Source organism: Amyelois transitella, chromosome 8, assembly GCF_032362555.1.
Source record: "Amyelois transitella isolate CPQ chromosome 8, ilAmyTran1.1, whole genome shotgun sequence".
In the NCBI taxonomy this organism is placed as follows: Eukaryota; Metazoa; Arthropoda; class Insecta; order Lepidoptera; family Pyralidae; genus Amyelois; species Amyelois transitella.
In genome coordinates this window covers 9476017-9500641 of record NC_083511.1, presented here as the reverse complement: position 1 = coordinate 9500641, position 24625 = coordinate 9476017, and the positions used below count along the sequence as shown (strand labels likewise).

The window sequence follows — 24625 nt, the reverse complement described above, 5'->3', positions numbered from 1 at the left end:
CATTTCAATGGAATTAAACTTTTATGTATAATCACTTGAGTTTTATTTGCATAATAAAAAATATAATTTACATTAATCAACTCTTAAAAGTTTGCTTGATGTATTTTATTTGAATTTTCTTACTTGAATACTTAATTGATTGCATTTTGTACAAAAGTACTTAATTCTAAGTTAAATATGATTTTCCTGTCAATCTCTCATAAATATTTTAAATCTTTTTAATTTCTATAATTATATCGATATCTCACTAGTTTAAAATTAAAATAAGCAAAATAGTTTTTTTTTTTATCTCAATTCTATCATTAAGGCAAACAGCTGAACGTGGCCTGGGTCTTTTCGAGACTGTTGGCTCTGTCTACCTCGCAAGTAGTATTATTATGTACTAATTTGTATGTATTTTATCGAAATAGTGCAAAAATTCGCGTCACCCTCGTCGATTTCCACGCTTCTTGTTTTTGTTGGATAATTAGGTAAATTATTTTACTTATAAACTTTGGGATTCCTCTTTTAGGCGATGGGCTAGCAACCTGTCACAATTTGAATCTCAATTCTATCATTAAGCCGAACAGCTGAACATGGCCTATTGATCTTAACCAGACCGTTGGCTCTGTCTACCCCGCAAGGGATATAGACGTGATTATATGTTATATTTATTTTTACAGTCGTTGTAAAATGTTGCCAGCGTTGCAATATTCAGTTTCTACCATGCTTACCTTAATGTGTTACTTCACTCCACTAATTACAAAAACATATTGGACGAACACCGACCAGTCGTTAAATAAATAAAGTTACACATTGGCTGCATTTGTGCATCCATCAGTGCCACTTTGCAACCACCAGTGCAATACTAAATTCGGACTCCCAAGGCACTCAAATGGATGGGCCATTTAGCACTTTAACCCAAAACTGCCACGATAAATAACCGAAGATCGATTCTAGTGATGTTTTCTGTAAGACTGCACTAATCAGTTGGAAACGATTGAAGAATTGCTAGCAACCAATCCTAATAATTGCCAAATAATAATATTTCCCATCCCCAAATTTAAAAACATACATACTAACATACATATAATCACGTCTATATCCCTTGCGGGGTAGACAGAGCCAACAGTCTGGAAAGTCTGATAAGCCACGTTTAGTTGTTATGTGTATATATATAAATAAAATAGTAACTGACCGATGTCCCTCTAAGTGGCAATACGGGGGGTTTTTTCAATGAACTAACCTAACTGCATTCTTCATATTATTATAAAATCACTTATTCTAAAACTCACTTGCCTTATGGACAAAAACCTTTTGTTCCACTATTACAATCGGCATTGCTTCGTGGTCCGTTCCCGCAAAATTATATCAATCGCGGACCGTTAGTGGTAATTTCCCTCATTCACTCAGTTCCCGTTGACCTAAATTTGGGGTCCCTAATGGCTCGGTTGGAATTTGCGGTCTAGTCATCCGCCGGGTATTTAGTTCACATCAAATCCAGGACCTTAATGGGTCATAGTTTAACAAATTAGTGCGTCGGTGGTCAAAAGGTGTCCGAATAAAAAACCAAGCTTTCAACGTTAGTATATGAGGAAACAAAATGCACGGGTTTCAATCCTACCACGATCATGTAGGTTCAAAAGAGCTTTCTTTTTTTTTTACTTTTCTTTTTCCTTTCCTTTCAAAACATACTTAACAATCACTTAAGTATTTTCGACGTTAGCACTGTCACGGAATATAAATTCAATTCAATTCAAAATCTTTACTGCATATCATAAACATTGAAGTCCTTGTAGAACTGAACAATAATAATATACAATGTATACTGTTATCAACTTTGATAAAAATCTAAAATATAAATTAAAAAGGGTAATTAAATTGCATAAGTTGTTATCCTAAAAAAGTTAAGATATTCAGTGAGCTTTGTCTTAATCATGTAAGTTCCAATGACTCTTTTCTAACGTACCTTAATTTTACGATGTGATTTCATATAGGTATACATAATCACGTCTTTATCCCTTGCGGGGTAGACAGAGCCAACAGTCTTGAAAAGACAAATAAGCCACGTTCAGGTGTTGGCTGAATGACAGAATTGAGATTCAAATAGTAACAGGTCGCAGGTCGCCCATCGCCTAAAAGGAGAATCCCAAGTTTATTACTATATGATTAAGTCGCCTTTCACGACATCCATTGTAAAGGGATGGTCCTATTCTTTTTTTCCATTGATAAAGGAGAACACGCGGTAAATGAGATTCTGAATAATTAAGTTCATGTAAAGGGTAAATTAAAACAAAGAAACTTATTCATATTTAATTATTAACAAATTCAATGTGCAAACGAACAATATGAAATTAACATTGTCATAAACTATTTATTGAAACAAACTTGCAATAGAATATACAAAAGTCAAATGCATAGCAACCACATAATTTACTAAATGCACGCAATGTACGGTTTGGTAATCATAAGAGTATAATAACATATATTTAAGTACATTTTACATAATAATATACTAAGTACGAGTATAACAAATCAACGATAAAGATAATTCGGATTGAGTCAGTTTTTTAAAGAAAAAAAAAACATAAAATCGTACAAAATTAACTGAAATAACAGAAGCCATTTCAAATAAGGCCAAAAAGGCCATCGTGACTCTGAAGAAAACTTTTTAATAAATTATTTCTAATTAATTTTGCAAAGACTATGTCAAGGTATTTACAACAAAAATATAGTAGGTTATTCAACAGGTAATAATACTGTAATACGAAGATACAAAACCTAATAAAAAGGCAAGAAATACGTATAAAGTATTTACAATTAAGTATTAACACTAACTATAAATAATTTGCTTAAATTTAATAAAGTACCTAAATTATGTACATAAATTATCTCTCTCTGTGTAGAAGAGCTCGGAGTACACCTTTTAAGCATGGTTCTGGATTGCTTGAGAGAAGTTTACTCAAAGCGACTCCAGTCGGACCTCCGCAACCATTCCAAAGGTACCTAAATCCATATTGGTCTAGTCGAATGAGCCTCCTGAGTCGCCTTTTACGACATCTATGGGAAAGTTCTGTAGTCCTATTCTCAAGAATACCGGGAACCACACGTCACTTAAGGCGAAAGCAGTCGTTGTAGGGCGTTTATTTATGTAGGTATGCCTGTGAATAGAAATAGTCGCATAGCTTGTACGTTTGCAGCTAAATTGTGGTTTTGATTAAAATCGATACAATTAACATCGATTAGTAGGCTTCAGCCTTCAATATAGCTGCATTTAATGCTTCCTCTAAACGCTCGTAATAATTTATGTATCTGTGGTGACACAAGATAGAAATATTATAATATAATCGCGCGGTAATTAGAATTGTTGTAACGTTTTATAAAATGATTATTCTGGTTTATCGGAAGATAAATTCCTTATTTGCAAAGCCAAGAATATAGTAATAGTATAAGTTAACATTGTAAAGAGGAAGCATTCATGGATATGATACAGAATAGCGAACAATTCTGCACATATTCAGGACTCCAATGATTATAAACGCCTCAGAAAACGTTGAATCTAATCAACATTTTTGAAGGTAACTTGAACTGAATTCGTCCGAGTATATTTACGAACATTGACGAGGCATATATCTCCTTCCCTTTCCAACTCTTCAGTATAGAAGGAGAGGGAAGACAAGACATGTGCCTTATCAACGTCAATAAAAATTCGTATAGTTCTTTATCGAACTGATCAGTCTACACTTTCGGTTCGTATAACACTGTCACATTCTTCGTTCTGTCTATGAGTTCACGGTCTGTAAGATCCAGGGTACAAATTTGGATATCCTGGTGCAGACGCCTGGGAGGTTTGCTTCGCCGCAACCAATACCCCAGCTGATGATGCCAGCTAGGAAGTACCTTGAATCTTTTCCCTTGACCTGCAAGCATTTATAAGGGTGGTTACTTCATATGAAGACAAGAACAAAACTAAACTCAGCGTGTTGTATAAATCTAACAACGTTAGACCGTCACTAATAAATGAGTTAGAATTATGATGGACCTTAATTAATTTCTATACTGATTACAAGGAGAACAAGCTAAAGCCAATTTGTATGAAAATTTGGGGACTACAGCCCTCTGTAGTCCCAAAATTTTCATACCTACTTAAGTTTTATAATCCCTAGTCTTAACCCTTTTTTTCGTACTAATAAGGATTGGTCTTTTCATTCTTGGGATAATTCAGGGATATAGACGTGATTATGTTTATTTATGTATTATTAACCTGTAGCGGTCCTCCCGAATCGCCCTGGCAAGAATCGTGGCCGCCCCTCTCGTGGCCCGCGCACAAGAAGATGTCGGGGATGAACTCGTGCCTGCCCGCGCGCAGGAACATGGACTTGCAACGCTCGTTTGATACTATTGGCACTTGCACCTGGAATATATGACGTGATCGTTAAAGCTTTAGGCTAAGATAAAGATCCTTCTTTTGAAGTGTTTTTTGAAGAGAACAGAATCATCAAAGTAAGGTTTTCTGTTTGGACCAAAATAAAAGTGAAAGGCCCAGAATAAAATTTAACCGTTTCTTTTCGTTCTCATTAGGTCTCTTGCTTCTGCACTGCAATAGTTATAGAAATATCTTTGAAATACAAACAAGGAAGATGTGTTTCCGAAGAAAAACTTCAGTAGGTACCTACCTACATGCTTTATGAACGCAGTGACTTTCAACGCAAGTTGTACTTTGCCAAAACATTTATTTTGTAGCGGGAGCGATGATGGGCCTTACCGCCACAAAAGGAAGATCTTCTAGGTGTTGGTTGGGTGTAGGCTAGGTGTTATGCCTGGGGAAACGCGGCTCCGACGATATTGAATCGAAGGTTGTATTTTTATGCTCCAAATCGTGAAATCTTTGATTTCGCGATTAGACTCTTCGCTGCTATTAGCGGAGCGCGTCATATTCTTCGTTATGACTGATAGATGGTGTGTGAGGTAAGTAAAGTCGCGACAATTTAATAAATTATAAAATATCTAGATGAGATGTTAGGAGTAGCCGTAATCGTCGAATAAGCATGAAGAGTATCTAATGAGTGTGAAGGAAGCGGGAGAGGTCTGCAAGGATCGTGGCAAGTGAAAATCCATAGTCTGCCCCAACGGGACACAAGTATGATGGTATGTATGTATAGAATATCTACTCACCTCCTGCAAAACAGATGGCAGTACGCCACCTTCCGACAGCCTCCCCCACCCGGTCACAGTAGCATTCTCCCCCACCAACAAATCATCAGACGCCGGCAAACATATCGGAGAAATGTGCGGCGCGAACTGTACCGGAGCCTCTAATTTCACCAGAGCTAGATCATACTCGTAAGTGAAGAAGTTGTATTTAGGATGAACTGCCTTGCGAGCCACTCCTCGCTCCACGTAAGGGTATTGTTCCGATACTGATGAGAAGTCGTATTCCCCGACGCGTATTCGGATTTGGGCGGTTAGGAGGCTGAAACGTAAAATTTTTTGATTGTGTGAATAAGATACTTATTTTGTGTTCGTTTCTTGATTTCGTTATTACTAGTTTCACAATAATTCCTTCATCTGTTCTTTATTTTCTTTATGAGATCTCGTGGATATTAGTTTTGAGGATACACACTTTATTATTTTCATACTTCCTGTGTAATAATTCAAACCACAAATAAAAGAACATATTCAATCTCAAGATAGAACGATGTATTGTATAATAATGTGGTAAACCCCGCAGCAGCCCAAAATTATTTTGTACTGATTCCAATCAGGTGCCGTGTGGTTTCCGGCACTTTAGAATAGAACCATTATCTTTTTCATGGATGTCGTAAAAGGCGTCTCAGGGATAGGTTGTAGGCGATGAGCTAGCAACTGTCACTGTGTATTTAAATATTCTAATAGCCATACAACCGAACGTGGGTTTTCATTCATTTCAAGACTGTTGTCTCTGTCCACCCCGCAAGGTATATAGACGTGACTATATGTTAAATTTCAGATACTCACTCATCAACACAGTGGCCAGCCGTCGCTATCCAGCCCTCGTTGATGATGGCCCCCCCACACCTGTGCGTGGAGGAGAAGCCGAAAAAGGATGTCCGTCTGACGGAGACCTGCCACGGCCAGCGACCGAAGCTGGAATCTTTGCCCCCCATGATACGGGTCTCGGGACGAGGCCACATAGCTGTGAGACCACATTCTGAAAGAAGAAGAAATTCAAATTCAAAATTCAAATTCAAAATTTTTATTCATCATTATAGGATACTTCATATCGCTTAATAATTGTCAAAATAATAAAGGAATTTCTTTTGGAGGGCTCTGTGACGCAGCGGTAAATTTAATGGGCTTATGTGTGGCACTGGATGTCTTGGGTTCGAACCCGGGTATCACAGATAAGGCATGATGATTGTCCTGGTTATTGGATGTTTTTTTACATAAATATACCTATGTTATAAAATATAGCATCGTTGAGCTATTATCTCGGAACACAAGTCTCAAACTTACTTTGAGGTTAATCTGGGTAAAAAAAATACATTGAAAGCAGAAAGTCACGAAGTTCTGCCTACCGCTCCCAATAAGATGAACGATATAATAGTGTATGTTTGTTAACATATTAATAGGGTTATTCACATTCATCTTAATATGTAAATCGTAAAATTTCATACAAACATGCATAATATTATCAAATGCAACTGAGCAATCCTCGGCGGAATCCAGTTAGACAATATGGCGCTCTCAAATTACATCTTGAGTTGGCTAAATGAGGATGAGATGTAATCTGGCTGCAGTCTCAACATACATAGAAATGGACATCACATCCGTAGATCTGGATGCGGTATTAACTTTTTTTTTATGATAGATCTTAGTGCGTTTGACCGTGTGGGTTCCCGGCACCAATACAAAAATGAATAGGACCAACTCCATCACTTTCCCATGGATGTCGTAAAAGGCGACTAAGGGATATGCCTACAAACATGGGATTCATTTTTAGGCGATGGGCGAGCCACCTATCACTATTTGAATCTAAATTCTATCATTAAGCCTAATAGCTGAACGTGGCCATTCAGTCTTTTTAAGCCAGTTGACTCTGTCTACCCTGCAAGGGATATAGACGTGACCATATGTATGTATGCGTTTGACCTCAATCTGCCTGGCGGTGAGAAAGATGGGGCTTTAGGTGGTGCATGCAAACTCAAATGATGCCTATTCACTCCTGCCTTGAATATCCCCAAAAAAAAATAATCCATTTTACTCAATGCAAAAACAAACCCAAAGTGAAACAAATAAAATAAATAAAAAAAAAAAAAAAAATATCCCCAAGTTACAAGTATCGAAGAAGAGGTTTGCTTTTTCAGTTCATGAAATAACGAGATAGTAAATCCAAAATGTTATTCTCATATGATTAGTTCTTAACGAGCAAAAGGTAAATAGGAGTCTAGCTAGTCTTAGCATCCAGATAGTTGCAGTCCTTTCCAAGAGTTTCCAAGGAAATTGAAGACTATTCACAAGTTCTATTAAGGCCAAAGGGACTAATCTATTAGTTAAAATTCTAATTTTGGCCATCAAGCTATTGTAGGGTAAGTATGGCGCCAAAATGGTGGACTAATAAGGCTTTGCTTAGTCAAGGCACTAGTCTTCCTCATTGTAGTACATAAATACATACATATAGTCACGTCTATATCTCTTGCGGGCTAGACAGAGCCAACAGTCTTGATTAGAGTGATAGGCCACGTTCAGCTGTTTGGCTTAATGATAGAATTGAGATTCAAATAGTGACAGGTTGCTAGTCTGTCGCCTATAAGAAGATTCCCAAGTTTTTAAACCTATCCCTAAGTAGCTTTTTACGACATCTATGGGATATTGGCTGCAGTGGTCCTATTCTTTTTTCTACTGGTGCCGGGAACCACACAGCATTGTAGTGATAATTCTAAACTCTATTTTCATGTATTTTCTGTCTGTACTTGTGGTTGATGGATATGTATCACCTTCTCCGTCACTTCTTACGTCGTTGCGTGACTTCAAAAGAAATATCTCCAAATGTGAGAAACATAACGAGCGTTAAAAATAAATGCGTTGTCTACAAAATAGGTGGTCAATGGGTTGCACTGTTATGAAACTGGAGTTACCCAGGCGAAGCTGCGAGATTTTCAGAATTAGGGGATGTTAAATGTTCGAATTTTCTCATAGGTACACGTGGTGAAAATCTACCGTGTAAGCTTAATTTAAGCAAAACCTTGTATTAAGACATAAGCTGTGTTATAAGTAAGTTATAGTAATATTTTGTAATAAAATTTATTTAGTTTAAATTATTTAACGTATTACATTTACGTGTTTAACCCTTACGGGGTAGACAGATCTAACAGTCTGTCACCATGCTTGGTTTAGAAGACCTGACGTTGCTTAGTTTGGCAGGTGTTGGAGTTATACCTTTAAGTTTAAGATATAACTCCATTAAACACCGCCGAGGATAACTCCATTCTAGTCTTGGCGGAGGCACTCCTATGCCCCAGATCCACTTACTTTTTATTATGAATACAAGTATAAAAAAAAAATACATATATGCCTTTGCCTCAATTTTGTATGCGATCCTCTTATTGTCAGGTAAGATGGAAGAGATCCCACTTAGGGTTAAGCCCGCCCGTTTTAAATTTGTTTACGAGAGCAAATATTTTTTAATAGGCTCCCAAGTTTATAAGCCTATCCCTTAGTCGCCTTTTACGACATCCATGGGAAAGAGATGGAGTCGTCCTATTCTTTTTCCTATTGGTGCCGGGAACCACACGGCAATTTGTGAAAATAAATTCGTATTTAAGTTACTTACCTACACTACTAGTCGCCGCAGTGGTATGTACCGGCGAAACTGTAGTCTCATCTGTCTTATTGATTATATTCAAAGACGGGTCCTTGGGTTTCACATAATTCTTGTGGGGTTTACTCGTGGTGGTGGTGAACTTCTTCGTCGGCTTTGGTTTCCCTGCAGGCTTCTCCCAGTTCGAGGGTCGGGGCTTCGTGATGAAGGAAGGTTCGGTGGTCGCTTGCCAGTGGATCGTGTTCAGATTGTTTGGTCTTGACATAAATTGTGCTGGAATTTTAGGGAAATTGTGTTAATATAGGAATAAAAAGTTATGTCTATATCTAATAATCAAATCACAAAAGGCAGGCGCCAATTTGACTGAAATAAGAAACCTATTCTGAATCTAATAAATAACAATATTGTCCCGGACCGTGGTCAATGTTAATCATAAAAATGTTACTCAAAGAAAAGTTATAAAATTGGATTTGAACCCAGTAGGTTTGCTGTTTGGATCTGTCTGAATAAGTAATGTTTTCCTTTTATCATAGCGTTTTTTTTTTTTATTTTATTCTCAGTCCTAACATACATTTATTTTCAGCGCAAATCTATATTAGTGACAGAGCCATCTAACAACAAATAGTAAAACTATTAAGTATGCAGCTCAAACCAAATGAAACCTGTACATGGTTTGTAATACAATCGAAAGATGGCGTGATAACTAATTCTGAAAAAATTATAGTTTGATTTGTTACATACCTGAAGAAATGCTATTTTCTGCGTGTTGCTCAGATACGGCCAACGGCCTCGCGCCCGGAATTATGCTAAGACTAGACGATATCTTGTTGTGGGGACTAGTTTCCACATCGCTCGGCCTATGTACATTTTGGTACTTATTTACACTGTTATACGATATTTTATTAACTATATCACTATTTTGTTCGTTACTTGTATCTAAATTGCCTAATGAAGGTACGTTTATTTCTGGCGGCCTATAGCTGTAAGATGAGGGAGCGCCATCTATTGGTTTAGTCATGAACGACGGGCGCTGCGTTTGGAAAGTGCTTGGTCGCGGGCTGCTTTGCGTGGAAGTTTTCGGCGCTTGACTTGTTGTGGTGTGACCGCTAGATGGCAGTGAAAACGGCCGATCTGTAACTGCTATGCTGCTCGTAGATTCTGAAACGTGTACAAATTTTCATGAAAATTTGGGAAAGTATAAAATAAAATATGTATAAATTCAATTTCGTACGTATCTTTCGAAATGAAAATAAACGCACTGAATATATAGGCGAGATACGTTTTAATTTTAAGTTTATTTCGTACTGAAAAATTCTATGCATGAGATTGGTAGACTCATATTTTTGCTGTTATAATTCCAGCAAAATATGTTGAGGCTAGGTTTTGCGCACGGCTTTATTTCCGTGAAAATTTCCAGAAAAAAGTAGCCGTTACTTTGAAGGTTTTGTCTATTTCTCTGCCAAATACACCTGTCATCCAATAAGTTCCAATTTATTACAAGTGAAAATACAAATCTTTTCTCTTTTTAACCAAAATATCCAATTACCTACCATTTCCGTAATAATTCAAAAATGAGATGATTTTTGACTTTTCAAATTGAAAAGAGAGAGAAGAAAGAGGCGTGATTTTATGTATGTATGTAAAATTGAAAATCCCCAAAGTATCGAGGAACAAAGAAGCCATAGCAAATTCAAATCACCTTCTACTGTCACTGGCCTGTCCGGCAGTCGACAGCACGAGCCGAACATGAACCCATCGACGCAGACCCCAGCGTGGGTGCCCCCCACTCGGTTGCACTCCTGCACCCACATGCACGCCCCACGCGCCCCTCCAGCTACGCACGATTTGCGCGACATTTGGTAACCTGGAAAAAGAAAAAGAAATTAATTATTTTGTTTTTGGCCAGTTACTTAAGTCTTTATTGAGAAGAGATTACAAAAAGTTGTTATATATAAAGCAGGGTACATAATTGTCCATATCTTTCCCATGGATGTAAAACCGTGTGGTTCCCGGCACCAATACAAAAAGAATAGGACCACTCCATCTCTTTCCCATGGATGTCGTAAAAGGCGACTAAGGGATAGGCTTACAAACTTGGGCTTCCTTTTTAGGCGATGGGCTAGCAACCTGTCACTTTTTGAATCTCAATCCTATCATTAAGCCAAATAGCTGAACGTGGCCGTTCAGTCTTTTCAAGACTATTGGCTCTGTCTACCAGGGGATATAGACGTGACCATATATATATATATATATCTATATATATAAGGCAGCTAAAAAAATAGGTACAGTCATCTAGTGAAGCTTTTACTATGATCTCATAAGAGTTAGATTCCCGTAGCAAAAGTTGTTGAGGTCAGACGATAATCGTTTTGTGTAAAAACCTGACTTTTTCAATTCATGATCATGTTCAAAGGCGTATCCCGGTCTCATCTTCAGAAAGGTAAGTAATGGGTTTAATTCCTGGAGGAACAAGACTTGTGTTGTTGGTTGTACTTGTGTAATAAAAGTACTTTGTGCAATAATTATGTGTGCGTAAGCCGTGCTAAGAAAAATAAATTGATGATTAAATTTCCAACAAAACGCACTCCTTAGCCTCGCAAAGTATAAATAGAATCAGGACTTCATCTTGGATTTGACTGATTATGTTAATTTTATATTCTGTGCGTTGTCTGAATTAATTAAAAGATTACGAGCAGATAACAAGAAGTTTCCATTAATGAGTCCCGTCTTTGTAAAAGACATTGAGTAAGGAAAGTAAAGAAACGACTAAGTATAATTAAGTAAAATAAACTTGAGATTCTTCTTTAAGGCGATGGGCTAGCAACCTGTCACTATTTGAATCTCAGTTCTATCATTAAGCCGACAGCTGATCGTGGCCAATTAGTCTTTTCAAAACGGTTCGCTCTGTCTACCCCGCAAGGGCTTTAGACGTGATTGTATGTATGTGTGTAGTTCAAGTTCACGTATTTTTATTATAAATCTATGAAGTACTTATTTCAATTTATACACTTTTCTTATGAATTTTACCTATTCGTTTTACATTAAAACCCAGATATGGAAATAAACATGTTGTTAGTTTTATGCAATGGAATAATTAATAAACTGCAGCAGCCAATAAATGATAATTCGAATTTTATTACTTTGTGATAAGAAAGTTGGATATGGGTATTAAATCAGAATAATATCTATTAAATGCCGTGTGGTTCCCGGCACCATTAAAAAAAGAATAGGTCCACTCCATCTCTTTCCCACGGATGTCGTAAAAGGCGATTAAGGGATAGGCTTATAAACTTGGGATTCCTCTTTTAGGCGATGGGCTAGCAACATGTCACTATTTGAATCTCAATTCTATCACTAAGCCAAACAGCTGAGCGTGGCCTATCAGTCTTTTCAAGACTGGTGGCTCTGTCTACCCCGCTAGGGATATAGACGTGATCATATGTATGTAATATAAAATCAAAAAAATCTTATGTCTATATTATTTAAATATGATTTTGGATTATATGAACAGGGATCCTGTATCTTCTTCTTCCTCATGGCTTTAGTCCCGGTTGCATCTTCGCCAATCTGGGGAGATACCCAGTCACAATTATTTTTATTTCACCATGGACCCTGGATTGGGTGAGTCAGGTTTTTACACGAAGCGACTCCCGTCTGACCTCCGCAATCTTTGCAGGGGAACCTAACCCTTATTGCATCGATCATGGTTACACATCCAGTTACCTGAATATGAAGGTATCCTCACGATGGTTTTTCCCTCACCTGAGTCCTGTTTCTTTGACGGTTCATTATTTTTTTCATGACTGAATCCTTACATACATACATACATATAGTCACGTCTATATCCCTTACGGGGTAGACAGAGCCAACAGTCCCGAAAAGACTGAATGACCACGTTCAGCTGCTGGGCTTGATGATGGAATTGAGATCCAAATAGGGAAAGGTTGCTAGCCCATCGCCTAAAAAAAGGATCGCAATTTTATAAGCCTATCCCTTAGTCGCTTTTTACGACATCCATGGGAAAGAGATGGAGTGGTCCTATTCTTTTTGATTTGGTTCCGGGAACCACACGGCTGAATCCTTATAATACACAAAGTTGAGTGGGTTTCCGCGATCAACCTGCCATCTCTAATTTACTGTTCTGCCACATTTCTCCTGGTTCCACAGGATGTAGTCGTATTTATTTTTTATTTATGACCAATGTCTGTAACTGGCCTGGGGATGATAGGGAACCTGTGTAGTGCTACTGTGGTCATCGCCACAGATTAAATAATAGCCGCTTCCTAGGCTTCGTGACTTTGACAGCTGTTGAGTTATATTATAAAGAATGGACGCACTTGCGACACGACACGATGCGTTGCGACTTTTTTCCTCATGATATTTTTATTCTTTTTTCAGTCTTTTTAAGACTGTTGTCTCTGTCTACCCCGCAAGCGATATAGACGTGGCCATATGTCTGTATGTATATTTTTACGCACCGTATAAAGTTTATAGCAATCAGATAAATGTGTAATCAAGAACGTAATTGAGGGGTCAATGGCGAAACTTGAGCAGAAAATACATAAAATCTCGCCTTTTTCCCGGAGAGGTAGGCAGACTACATCTATGAACAGAAAATAATTGCGTTGTTTTTTTTCACTAGTTCTTGTTAAAAGATTATTTTGTTAAATCCCTGTATAATTATGCTTTTCTTTTACTATGTAACTATTAATAAAAAAAATTAATAATACATACCAATGACTGCTTTGAACCTTATGCATCACGCTTTATAATCGGATCTCGTTCGACCACCATCAGCTTTACGGTGTCTTGTCGCAAGTGCTTATGGGCTTCAAGACTTCTATTTTGTTGTGTATTGCCCGCGGTTTCAATTATCTTATACAGAAATTATATTTTTCCTGTGACGCTAGTGATTTCCTCTAGTATTATTTATCGATATTTCAACTTTTCACAGCTTTTATATTTTTCATTATTATACGAAGGTTTTTTTTCTCGACTTACACCACCTTTTTTGATGAACATTTAATTCTTTCTTTCTATTTATGAGGAAATGCAAACATTTTCCATGAAATGCTACCTTGAGAAAGCGATTTAAGAAGTACATACATTCATATAGTCACGTCTATACCTATCCCTTGCGGGGTAGACGGAGCCAACAGTCTTGAAAAGACTGATAGGCCACTTCAGCTTTTTGGCTTGAAGATAGAATTGAGATTCAAATAGCGACAGGTTGCTAGTCAAACGCCTAAAAGAAGAATCCTTAGTTTACAAGCCTATCCCTTAATCGCCTTTTACGACATCCATGGGAAAGAGAAGAAGAGGTCCTTTTTTATCAATTGGTGCCGAGAACCACACGGCACGATTTAAAACATAATAACCACTAAAAGACATATCTGATAACGATTATTTATACACATCTAACTTCAACTCTCAGTTAACAATGACACAATCATATTTCACGATCATCAATTTCAGATGAATGACTCGTCAGATAGTTGATAAATCACGTAAACTGCTTTCTCTTGCCACAACAAAGCTTTGCGAGGCACTGTCGATATTTTAATACATTAATATGTTGACTCGCACCTCGTGTAGGTACAGAATTTTCCCATTTCCGATTTCACTTTTCATTCCTTCAGCGACAGTGAGAAATTGAAATCTGTTTGTAGAGGCATAAAAGGAAACGATTTGCAATTTCTACGAATTGTATTTCTATGAATTCTCTGAGGTGTTATAAAATTTATAAAAGTTGATATGAATTAATAAATAAAAACTCAAACTAATCGAGAAAATAAAATGAAATATGAGAATGAATAAATACGGGATAGATTACACAGATCGAGTCAGCCTCGAAGTAAGTTCGAGACTAGTGTTACGAGATACTAACTCAACGATACTATATTTTATAATTATTACTTATATAGATAAACATCCAAGACTCAAAACAATCAGAGAAAATTCGCTTCTCTTCATGCCCTCGCGGGGGTTCGAACCCAGGACCTCCGGTGTCACAGACAAGCGCATACTACCACTGCGCCACAGAGGCCGCCTAGAAAATACTCTGGAGGAAAGCCCGGGGTGCGGCTAAAAACACGATCCAGTTAAGCCAAACTGCTCCTTTATTAATTTCTCCTCTCACGGATCTAATGGAAAAGCTTTTTATTGATATACTCACCTAGCACCTTTGTACTACAATTGCTGTATTATGCTCCTGCATGTTCCTTTTGTGTATAACATAAATAAATAAAATCTTTATTAGGATATGTCAGGTTTTTCCATGAAAAGACTTCCGTCTGACGTCCGCAACCTTTGCAAGGGAACCCTACATCATATTTTGATCATGGTAACACATACCTACCTACATAGTTTAAATAAATTTTATAATAATGTAACTTAAGAGAAATAAAAAAAAATCTCCATCGCTTTTTGTTTGACCAGTCACAAAATTAAATAGTATTTGAGTTCGTCCATTCACTGTTTGAGTTAGTAGCTGAACTACACACATGAAAGAGGCTTATGTCGGATAACGAGGGGCCAACGTGCCTTTTGAAGTGTGCAGGAGCTTTAGGGCTTTAGATAAACACTAGTCTGAAACTAACATTGTTACTTTCTGATGTCATATTTTTTTTTGTAATATTGTTAGGTTTTACTATTATTAAGAGTTATGTTGAATTTTTTTATGTAATATTTTTTTTGTATTAGGTCCTTATATTATGCTGAAGTTATAAATTTTGTTATTTTTTATAGTATTAAAGGGTTTTTAATATGATTTTGTTTCATAAAACACGTTCAATAGAATGTCGAATGCGTAGTCACCATTTTGTGAAGTTCATACATACATACATAATACCACGTCTATATCCTTTGCGGGGTAGACAGAGCCAACAGTATTGGCTAGCAACCTGTCACTATTTGTCTGTCATCATAAAGCCATACACAGCTGAACGAGTCTTTTCGAGACTGTTGGGGATAAAAACGTTAGACTACAAGTGTGTGTATGCATGTTATTACTACTAAAAAATTATAATACTGGAATCATTTTATTACTGGCAATTGCGAAATACCATAATTAGTTAAAACTTCTTACAATAGTAAACATCTTACTTAACTACTATACATATATATGGTCACGTCTATATCACTTGCGGGGTAGACAGAGCCAACAGACTTGAAAAGACTGAATGGCCACCGTTCAGCTATTTGGCTTAATGATACAATTGAGATTCAAATAGTGACAGGTTGCTATCCAAACGCCCAAAAAAAATCCCAAGTTGGTAAGCCTATCCCTTAGTCGCCTTTTACGACATCCATGAGAAAGAGACGGAGTGGTCCTATTCTTTTTTGTATTGGTGCCGAGAACCACACGGCAATTAAATTAAATACATTGAAATGTCAATGGTTACCAATAATCAGTGATCATCTTGGCAAGTATTTTGCTTATTCTTCCTTGAACATCAATCTTTTAGGAGCTCTTTATTTATATCTCAATTCAGTTACGTTAATCATTCATGTATTCAAGCAGTTACTATGTAAATTTAAATTAGTTGGCGATATATTGAGACAGGTATAAGTTACGCTTTAGTGTAAGCCATAATTCGTGCATGCAAGTATATTTACTAATTTGATGTAACTAGTTAATGGGAACTATGCAGTTATTTGAATATTTATAGGTGAAGTCGGGTGTTACTAGTATTGAATGACCGGCTGCTGTGACTTAGTGGTTACAATATCGTCTCTCTGAGTTACAAGGTGTGGGTTCAATTCGCGAGAATTTTTTTCAAAGTATTTTATTATTTGATATTCAAAATCAACAATTTTTCCCCAAGTTGGAAACAAAATTATATATAAGTATACTCTTCCTTTTGTAAGATAAATCCGTTTAGTTTCCCAGCCGCGATTTGATTAATACGTCAATAACCTGTTCCATTTATACACCTCGATGTTACATTGTCTTCACAAACATTCTCTAATAATAGAATAAGATAATATATTATGATTTTCTATAAAGGAAAAATACAAAAGAACAATTTCGGTAGTATATCTTACGCTTGTAACCCAGTCCTATTGAATCGGCTCCCTCCGCATAACACTTATCTGAACACGCACATTTTTCGTGCATCAATAAATATAGGTACGTCCCAATATTACCTTACATCTCTCGTAAATCTTAACATACTATTTTCCCCGCAACGCCCATATATTTTGTGGTTCAATAGACGAACTATTTCTCAAAAAAAAAAAAAAATAATAAGAATGGTCTACCGCGAAACCTTTGGCGGATTTCTAAATAAAAAATGAAAGGGTTAGGCCGTGTGGAACTAATAGAAAAAGAATACGGCGTAAAAGGCAACTAAGGGATAGGCTTATTAACTTGGGATTCTTTTAGGCGATGAAATAGCAACCTGTCACTATTTAAATCTCAATTCCATCATGAAGCCTTATGGCCCTATAGTATTTTCAAGACTGTTGGCTCTGCCTACCCTTCACGCGTTACAAGTTATTAGATAGATAGATAAAACTCTTTATTTCACCATAAGAGTAAAACATACAAAAGATCTCTTCCAGTCAACCTTTGGGTGGAAGGAAACCAAACAGGAGATTGGCGTTGGCGCAGAATCTATTTTAATTATTATTATTTGCCTTTCTTTTGATATTTGTTTCATAAAGTGCAGAACACAATTATTTTTAAACTGACCTACATGCCAAAATAGGTCATTTAGTAACTGTGAAGGACGAGTAGAGTACTGAATAACGAGTAATAATCTATATATATAAAACTCTTCCGTTACTGAGTGACTGACTGACAGACAACGCACAGTCGAAACTACTGGTCGTAGACAGCTGAAATTTGGAATGTAGGTTCCTTGGGATATGTAGGGGAGCACTAAGAAAGGATTTTTGGAAATTCAACCCCCAAGGGGGGGAAAAGGGGTAAAAACGTTTCTATGAAAAATCTTATTCCTTGGGTTTATAAACTTGAAACTTGGCATGAACACGTACATAGGCAAGTAAATATGTTTGACATTATAAGTTTTTTCAAACTACCCTCCAATCGTGATTTAGGGGGTGCGATTGGGTGACTGATTTATTAACGCACAGCCGAAACCGCTCGGTATAGGAGTCTGAGATTTTGAACAGAGGTTCCTTTAGTAACATAAGTGAGCACTAAGAAGGGATTTTTGAAATGTCAACCCCCAAGGGGGGGAAACGGGATAAACTGAGCCGGGGCTGCGGGAAAGTTCTAACGAGATACCGTGGCCCCGGAACGCAAAGGGCAACTGAAGGAACGAGGTGGGTTTTAGTCAGTAAAAGTCTGACACTCCCTTCCGTTCCACCCAGAGCGGGAGAGGTCATTTGATGATTTCCCATCCTTAAAAAAAAAGACTTTGTATGACAACTTTCAGTCGTCTCTTTAACATACATAATAACATACATAATTATGTACATACATGCATAACATTAATAACATCACGCCTTTAAATCCCTATTTTGTGTTAACACTACCCATACAAACAGCTACGAAATTTGTCCGCATCCATTTTCACCTAAATTCTTAACGTTAATGAGATTTACTTTTTATTATCAGGTCAACCTAATAGCCTCACATGTACGTATAACTTCGTAAGAATTTTCTTTCAACTCCTAACCGTTGAGGAGTTGTACCTTCCATCATCAGCTCATTCACATGGGATGATGACTATCAGACGCAAATACTTAAACAGATCTATGAAATTGTCAAAAACGTAATTGCCTGTAAATTTGAGGTTTGCCCTTGATTTCCCTGGAATACCATCATCAGATCCTGACTAGGTAACAACGGGACCAACTTGAAAGTATACTCTACCGAACAAAAAAAGAATCACGTAAATCGGTCCATAAATCTCGGCGTAATCGGTATGCATAAATAAAACACCCGAATTTTATTTTCTATTAACTATCACGAGTTGTCTCGATGCTCGATAGATGGCGTTGGCATCGAGATAGATCGCGCTATGGTTTCGTTACCGTCATTTAGCTAGGTAGCGTAAAATATTTTAATTTATCGTGTAATTTTAGCAGCGCCCCTAGCGGACATACGCGAAACTACATATTACACACTACAAATATTTTGATTTGAATTTAAATCCTGTTTTTTTTTTTCTTTTGAGACGATGATTTTGTCTCGCTTTACTTTTTCTATATAGATTTGTATGTATACTAATATTATAAAGAGGAACAATCTATTTTTTATATGTTTGTTTGTTTACACATGTAATCGATAAACTCCGAAACTACTGAATCGATTTTAAACATTCACCATTAGAAAGCTACATCATCCCTGAGTAACACAGGCTATATTTAATTCCAGTTGTAACAAGATTTCAGCCTGTGGAAGAAAAAGCCCTGTCGAGATCATTAAAAAACGCTATATATAACCGAATTACACGTGGGCGAAGCCGCGGGCGGAAAGCTAGTACTTACTATAAATAAGACAAAACTGAAAAAGCTATACTTCATAAATTAGAATCATGAGCCCAATCTCATGTCTTTAAATTACAATACATCTGTGGCACCTCAGCAAGTCTTATCAGACTCGCGTGCTGAGCTGTATTTCGCAAAGGCTTGTTTACACGAATTTAGTTGTTAAGTGTTTAGTAAACTTTGTTAACTACCTGTATTTTTTAAATTCTTTGTACTTCGAAACCAAATAATTATCCATCACGACCTGCCTTTTTAAATTATTTAAATTAAAATCAACTTTGTAGAACATTAGTAAAGTTAAGAAAATAATAGCATTCTATTTGAAGCTCAAAGTCAATTTTATTAATTACTTTTATTTAAGATCGTTATTTGTCCCAAATAAATTGATAACTCTCAAAAAATAAATCACAATATTGGGGCTTAAAAAATCTAATCATCTCATTTAACACGTTTTAGTAAACGTGTTACATCTCTCGTAAATCTTAACATACATCACATTTAACACGTTTACTAACACTAAAGTGCTGAGTGTAGGTAAAGGCGGCACAATGCATACATCGCCGCCGGCGCAGCAACCACTGCAAATTTATTGGATCCACCCCCTCCCTAACTGTGATTTATTGGAGGAAACGTGCCCACAGCTCAGATTAGATTGTCGGCTGAGTTACTATAGAAGTCTAGAAATTTAGGTGCGTACACTTTATTTGTTTATTTTTATGATGAAAAGTACTTACTTTGTATGACGCATATCACTATGACATGCCTTACTCATACGTACATATAGTCACGTCTATATCCCTTGCGGGATAGTTAAACGCAAATAGAAGGGTCCGAATACTAAACGTATATAGATAGAACTATATAAAATCAAAATAGTATAAGACTAATTAACCGGATGTCTATGAATGAAACGATCATTTTAACTGCCTTAGTTATTAAAACATCGTTACGTTTTCAATTGACTAGAAATCAGTAATTTCTCTTCACGGAACGAGGGAAGGGGCTTTCGAAAGAAAATATGCATTACTAGCTGTTGCCTCTTGGATTTTTAAACTTTTTATGTTATTCCAAAGTCTAAACCATTTTACTGCAAAGTTTCATGAAAGTATGTTCAGAAGTTTTTGCGTGAAAGAGAAACAAACAGACATCTTACGCATTTTTAAATTAGAAAGAAATAATAAATTATTTTATAAATGCAAAAATACAAATAAGTATAGATATTTGGCATATACATTTAAAGTAAGCTGTATAGCCTAAAAAATACTTACAAGTAAGCAATTTCATATTACCTGTTCATTTATTTCTTTTACCAACAGTTGTTCGAGTCTAACGGTAAAAGTGGTTCTAACTTGGGTTATACATACTATATTATATATACTATATTTGATAATAAATACTTATTAAGATAAATAAAAAAAATACACAGATATATAAACATCCAACACCGAGATCAATCAGAAAAAGTACGTTTTTCATAATTTTCTCGCCTTGTTCGAACCTGCGACCTCCTGTGTCACAGACAAGCGCACAACCACTGCGCCACAGAGGCCGTCTAATAATAATAATACAATTTGAAGACATCCCAGTTAGTCCAAGTTACATCCTCGCCTCTCTGGAAAAGAATCTCTGGAGTACACTTCTGACCACGATTTTGGAGCGGATAAGTCAGGTTTTTTAATGAAAGACTCCTGTCTTCCTTATATTCTCCGCAACCCATTCAGGAGTAGTTAACCTATATTGGATCATTAATGTCCGTCCAGTTGCCGGAATGTGCAAATCCTTGCACATTCAACCTTGCACTTAAACGTGAAGATCGTCACATTGTTTTCCTTCATCGCAAGAATATCGGTTTGCAATCAAACTAATGTACAAAACTGTTGTGACATTAAGAGTACTACATTCATACATACATATAGTCACGTCTATATTCCTTGCGGGGCAGACTGAAAGGCCACATTCGGCTGTTAGGCTTACTGATAAAATTGAGATTTCATATGTGACAGGTTGCTAGCCAATCGCCTAAAAGAAGAATCTCTCTATCAACCTCTCCCTTAGTCGCCTTTTACGACATCCATGGGAAAGAGATAGTGTGGTCCTATTCTACTACTATTATAAAGGCGAAAGTTTGTATGGATGTATGGATGTTTGTTACTCTTTCACGCAAAAACTACTGAACCGATTACCATGAAATTTGGTATGTAGGTAGCTGAAGACCCAGAATAACACATAGGCTACTTTTTATCCCAGAGTTCCCGCGGGATTGATAGGGTTTCCATGCGGACGAAGTCGCGAGCGGCCTCTAGTTATTTTTATATTGGTGCCGAGAACCACACGGCATTACTTACGCACGGCACTACTACTAGATACTACTGCACAGTACGACATAAAGAGTACTTGTGTATATTTGTAACGGTAGACACTTTTTATTGCATGCATTAATTGGCTATGCAACTAATTTGGTTCGATTCTATTTATATTTGCCGGAAACCACACGGCTTATTTCTATATTATCCACCTTTCGATCGGTGTAAACTTCTACCTGTATAAAAGCGACATACAGGAAAGCAAAGGCCGGCTTCAAAATATCTATTCTGTGGATTTCTCAACACTTACATTTCAAAATTGCATTAAATCACAATAAATCGGACCCCAATCTGATAGCACCATTATACTCCAATAATAATACATCAGGGTAACTACTATAGTTGTAAAACGACATCGAAAACGTCTTTCGAAATGTACATACATAGGTACATATATATATTTACGTCCATATCCTTTGCAAATTGGAAAGAACCGACGTTTCACGTTTAGCTTATGGCTTTGTTAGCCCATAGTGATAGGTTGGTAGCCCATCGCCTACAAGATGAATCTTAAGTTAATAACCTTTTCCTTTAGTCGCCTTTTACAAAATCCATTGGAAATATATGGAATAGTTGTATTCTAAAGTGACACATGAAAATGTCATAATATTTATAGGTATACTAGCTGTCCCGGAAAAGGTTGCTATACCAGTTATGCCATATGAATAACTTTTAAGTAATTTTAGTAAAAAAAATGTTACGGTAGCCAACCCTTATCACTAAGGGGTAATGAAAAATAGATGTTGGCCGATTCTCAGACCTACTCATAAATGCTCACAAAATTTCATGAGAATCGGTCAAGCCGTTTCGGAGGAGTACGGGAACGAACGGAACGGGAACGGATAAGATTAACGCAGACTGGCCTATTTCTTTTTCGACTTAAATAATCATCGTACAAAAACGATTTTCGTAAACGAACCACTAGTAGACACCTTGCTTATATCTCACCACAACGTACTTGTCCAGAACACGGACCGTGGAATTCCTACAATATCCGTACTTGCAGAGTTTCATCGGGAAATAATTTACAATAAATTGTTCGGTGTATATTGTGTGCTGGCTACCGGTTTATAAGGCGGGTGGTTTAAGGTACCGAAGGTAATCATAGGCAGATCAGAACTAATCAAATTTGATCTAATGGTTAGGAAACACTTTGACTTTTTCTAAGTCTTTCTCGTCTGTTCGTACTACCGATTTAACCGATGATGCGAACCCCAAGTTCTAATATCTTCCTCTCAATTTGAATGGTCTTCTGTCTCTGTCATCCTTAGTTCTGAGTCCACTTGCTTTTATTTTCTTGGCGTTTTTTTTTCTGTCACTATGTAGGTTCGAATATTAATTCCATATTTAGCCAAACAGCTGAACGCGGCCTATCAGTCTTTTCAAGGCTGTTGGCTCTGTCTACTCCGCAAGGGATATGGACGTGATTATATGTATTTATGTATGTATGAATATAAATTGACAACAAAATATATGAATACTTGATATAAAACTTTAACTACAAACAATTGATCATTTCTAAGAGTCTCATATGGAACTACATGACCCATTCCATTATCTGCCCTGTTCTCAATAAAATCAAAAGCAAACAAAATACCTAAGATAAGATATATACGAAAGATATAAGAAATGCCTAACCACTTTATCGTCACATTTTCATTTTCGCGTTTTCAGACATTATGGTAGAATAATAAAATAGATACAGTCGTGGGAATTATAAACATATGTATAGACTAGACTAAAATAAAACCGTGGGGCACGTGAATTGTCTACAAATTATAGACTTAATGTGCGATAGAAGAATCGTTTAATTCGTCGTTAGGCAGTTGGCCCGCAGACGGTGCGCAAATTACTTACTATTTTGCTGGCTACCGAGGAATCGTTTCACTGCTCGTAGTTTGTCTTTAATCGACAAAACTTATGATAAAAGTACTACTCGCTCAACATTATGAAACCCTAAAACTCGCTTAATCGAGCTTGCTAACTTGTTTCCACATTCTAGCCCTACTTATCACACGTCCATCGTTGTCGGTTGAACAACTGCCTAATTATAGTGTAACATTACAAAACAAACATTTTAATCAACGATTGTAGACAATTGACGTGCCCCACGGTTTTATTTTAGTCTAGTCTATGCATATGTTTATAATTCCCACGACTGTATCTATTTTATTATTTTTTGGTTTTTAGTACATTTATATTAAACATTGCAATGTATGTTTAACATAAAACCGTTTAACTTAAAAAGTTTTTTTACCTATTTTTATTTTCTAGTTTTTAGTTGTAACGAATAAACTCAAAAACTACTGGACCGATTTGAATGAAATTTGGCACAGGGATAGACTTAACCTTCAGGAGTAACATAGGCTACATTTTATCCCACTGCTTAGATTTTAATTTTGAATAGTAAATTGTATTCTACTTGTTGAGACCTTTCATTTGATACCCATGTTGATGGGATTGATAAAACCTAAGTAATCCGCCATTTTGTAGAGGCCGCCATCTTGGATTTCAATTTTTTATAGTATATTGTATTCTGCTTGTTGAGCCCTTTCATTTGATACCCATATTGATGGGATTAATGAAACCTAAATTATCCGCCATTTTGTAACGGCGGCCATCTTGAATTTATAATGATAATGAATAAACATAATTATATTGTCACCAAAATCCAAAGTGTATACAAAATTTCAGATTAATCGGTTGACAGGAAGAGGGTGAAATTTGAATTACTAAATTTGACCCAAGAATAAATAAAACAAACGGGGTGAGCTAAATAAAACCGTTTAAAAACATGAAGGCCGTATATTTCTAAGGACATGTGCACATTTTGCGACACTCATCGTTACAATAAGTTACACAGCTTTGACATAACTGTCCAATTTACCGGAGCAGCCATTGGAATGGCCTTCAAACCGTTTCGCTTATGACTGCTCTCGAATTTTCCCAATTTCCACTCGTATCTTACATCTCAATAACAAAATAACTTAAAGAGAGCATAGAGGGATAACTTATAAAATTA

The 24625-nt window shown here is 36.6% G+C and overlaps 1 protein-coding gene across 2 annotated transcripts in view; it reads right to left on the bottom strand.

The window, feature by feature from the left end:
- Positions 1-3518: 3518 nt before the first annotated feature.
- LOC106135376 (serine proteinase stubble) overlaps positions 3519-24625 on the bottom strand; it is a 138695-nt gene continuing 117588 nt past the window's right edge. For both annotated transcript variants that reach the window (XM_013335661.2, XM_060945462.1), the window contains exons 4-10: positions 10479-10643; positions 9521-9937; positions 8792-9052; positions 5977-6169; positions 5155-5452; positions 4244-4393; positions 3519-3899 (exon numbers count right to left, since the gene is read on the bottom strand). In XM_013335661.2, coding sequence (XP_013191115.2) covers positions 3762-3899; positions 4244-4393; positions 5155-5452; positions 5977-6169; positions 8792-9052; positions 9521-9937; positions 10479-10643 — 1622 coding nt within the window. In that variant the 3' untranslated portion in view covers positions 3519-3761. The remainder of the gene's footprint in view (positions 3900-4243; positions 4394-5154; positions 5453-5976; positions 6170-8791; positions 9053-9520; positions 9938-10478; positions 10644-24625) is intronic.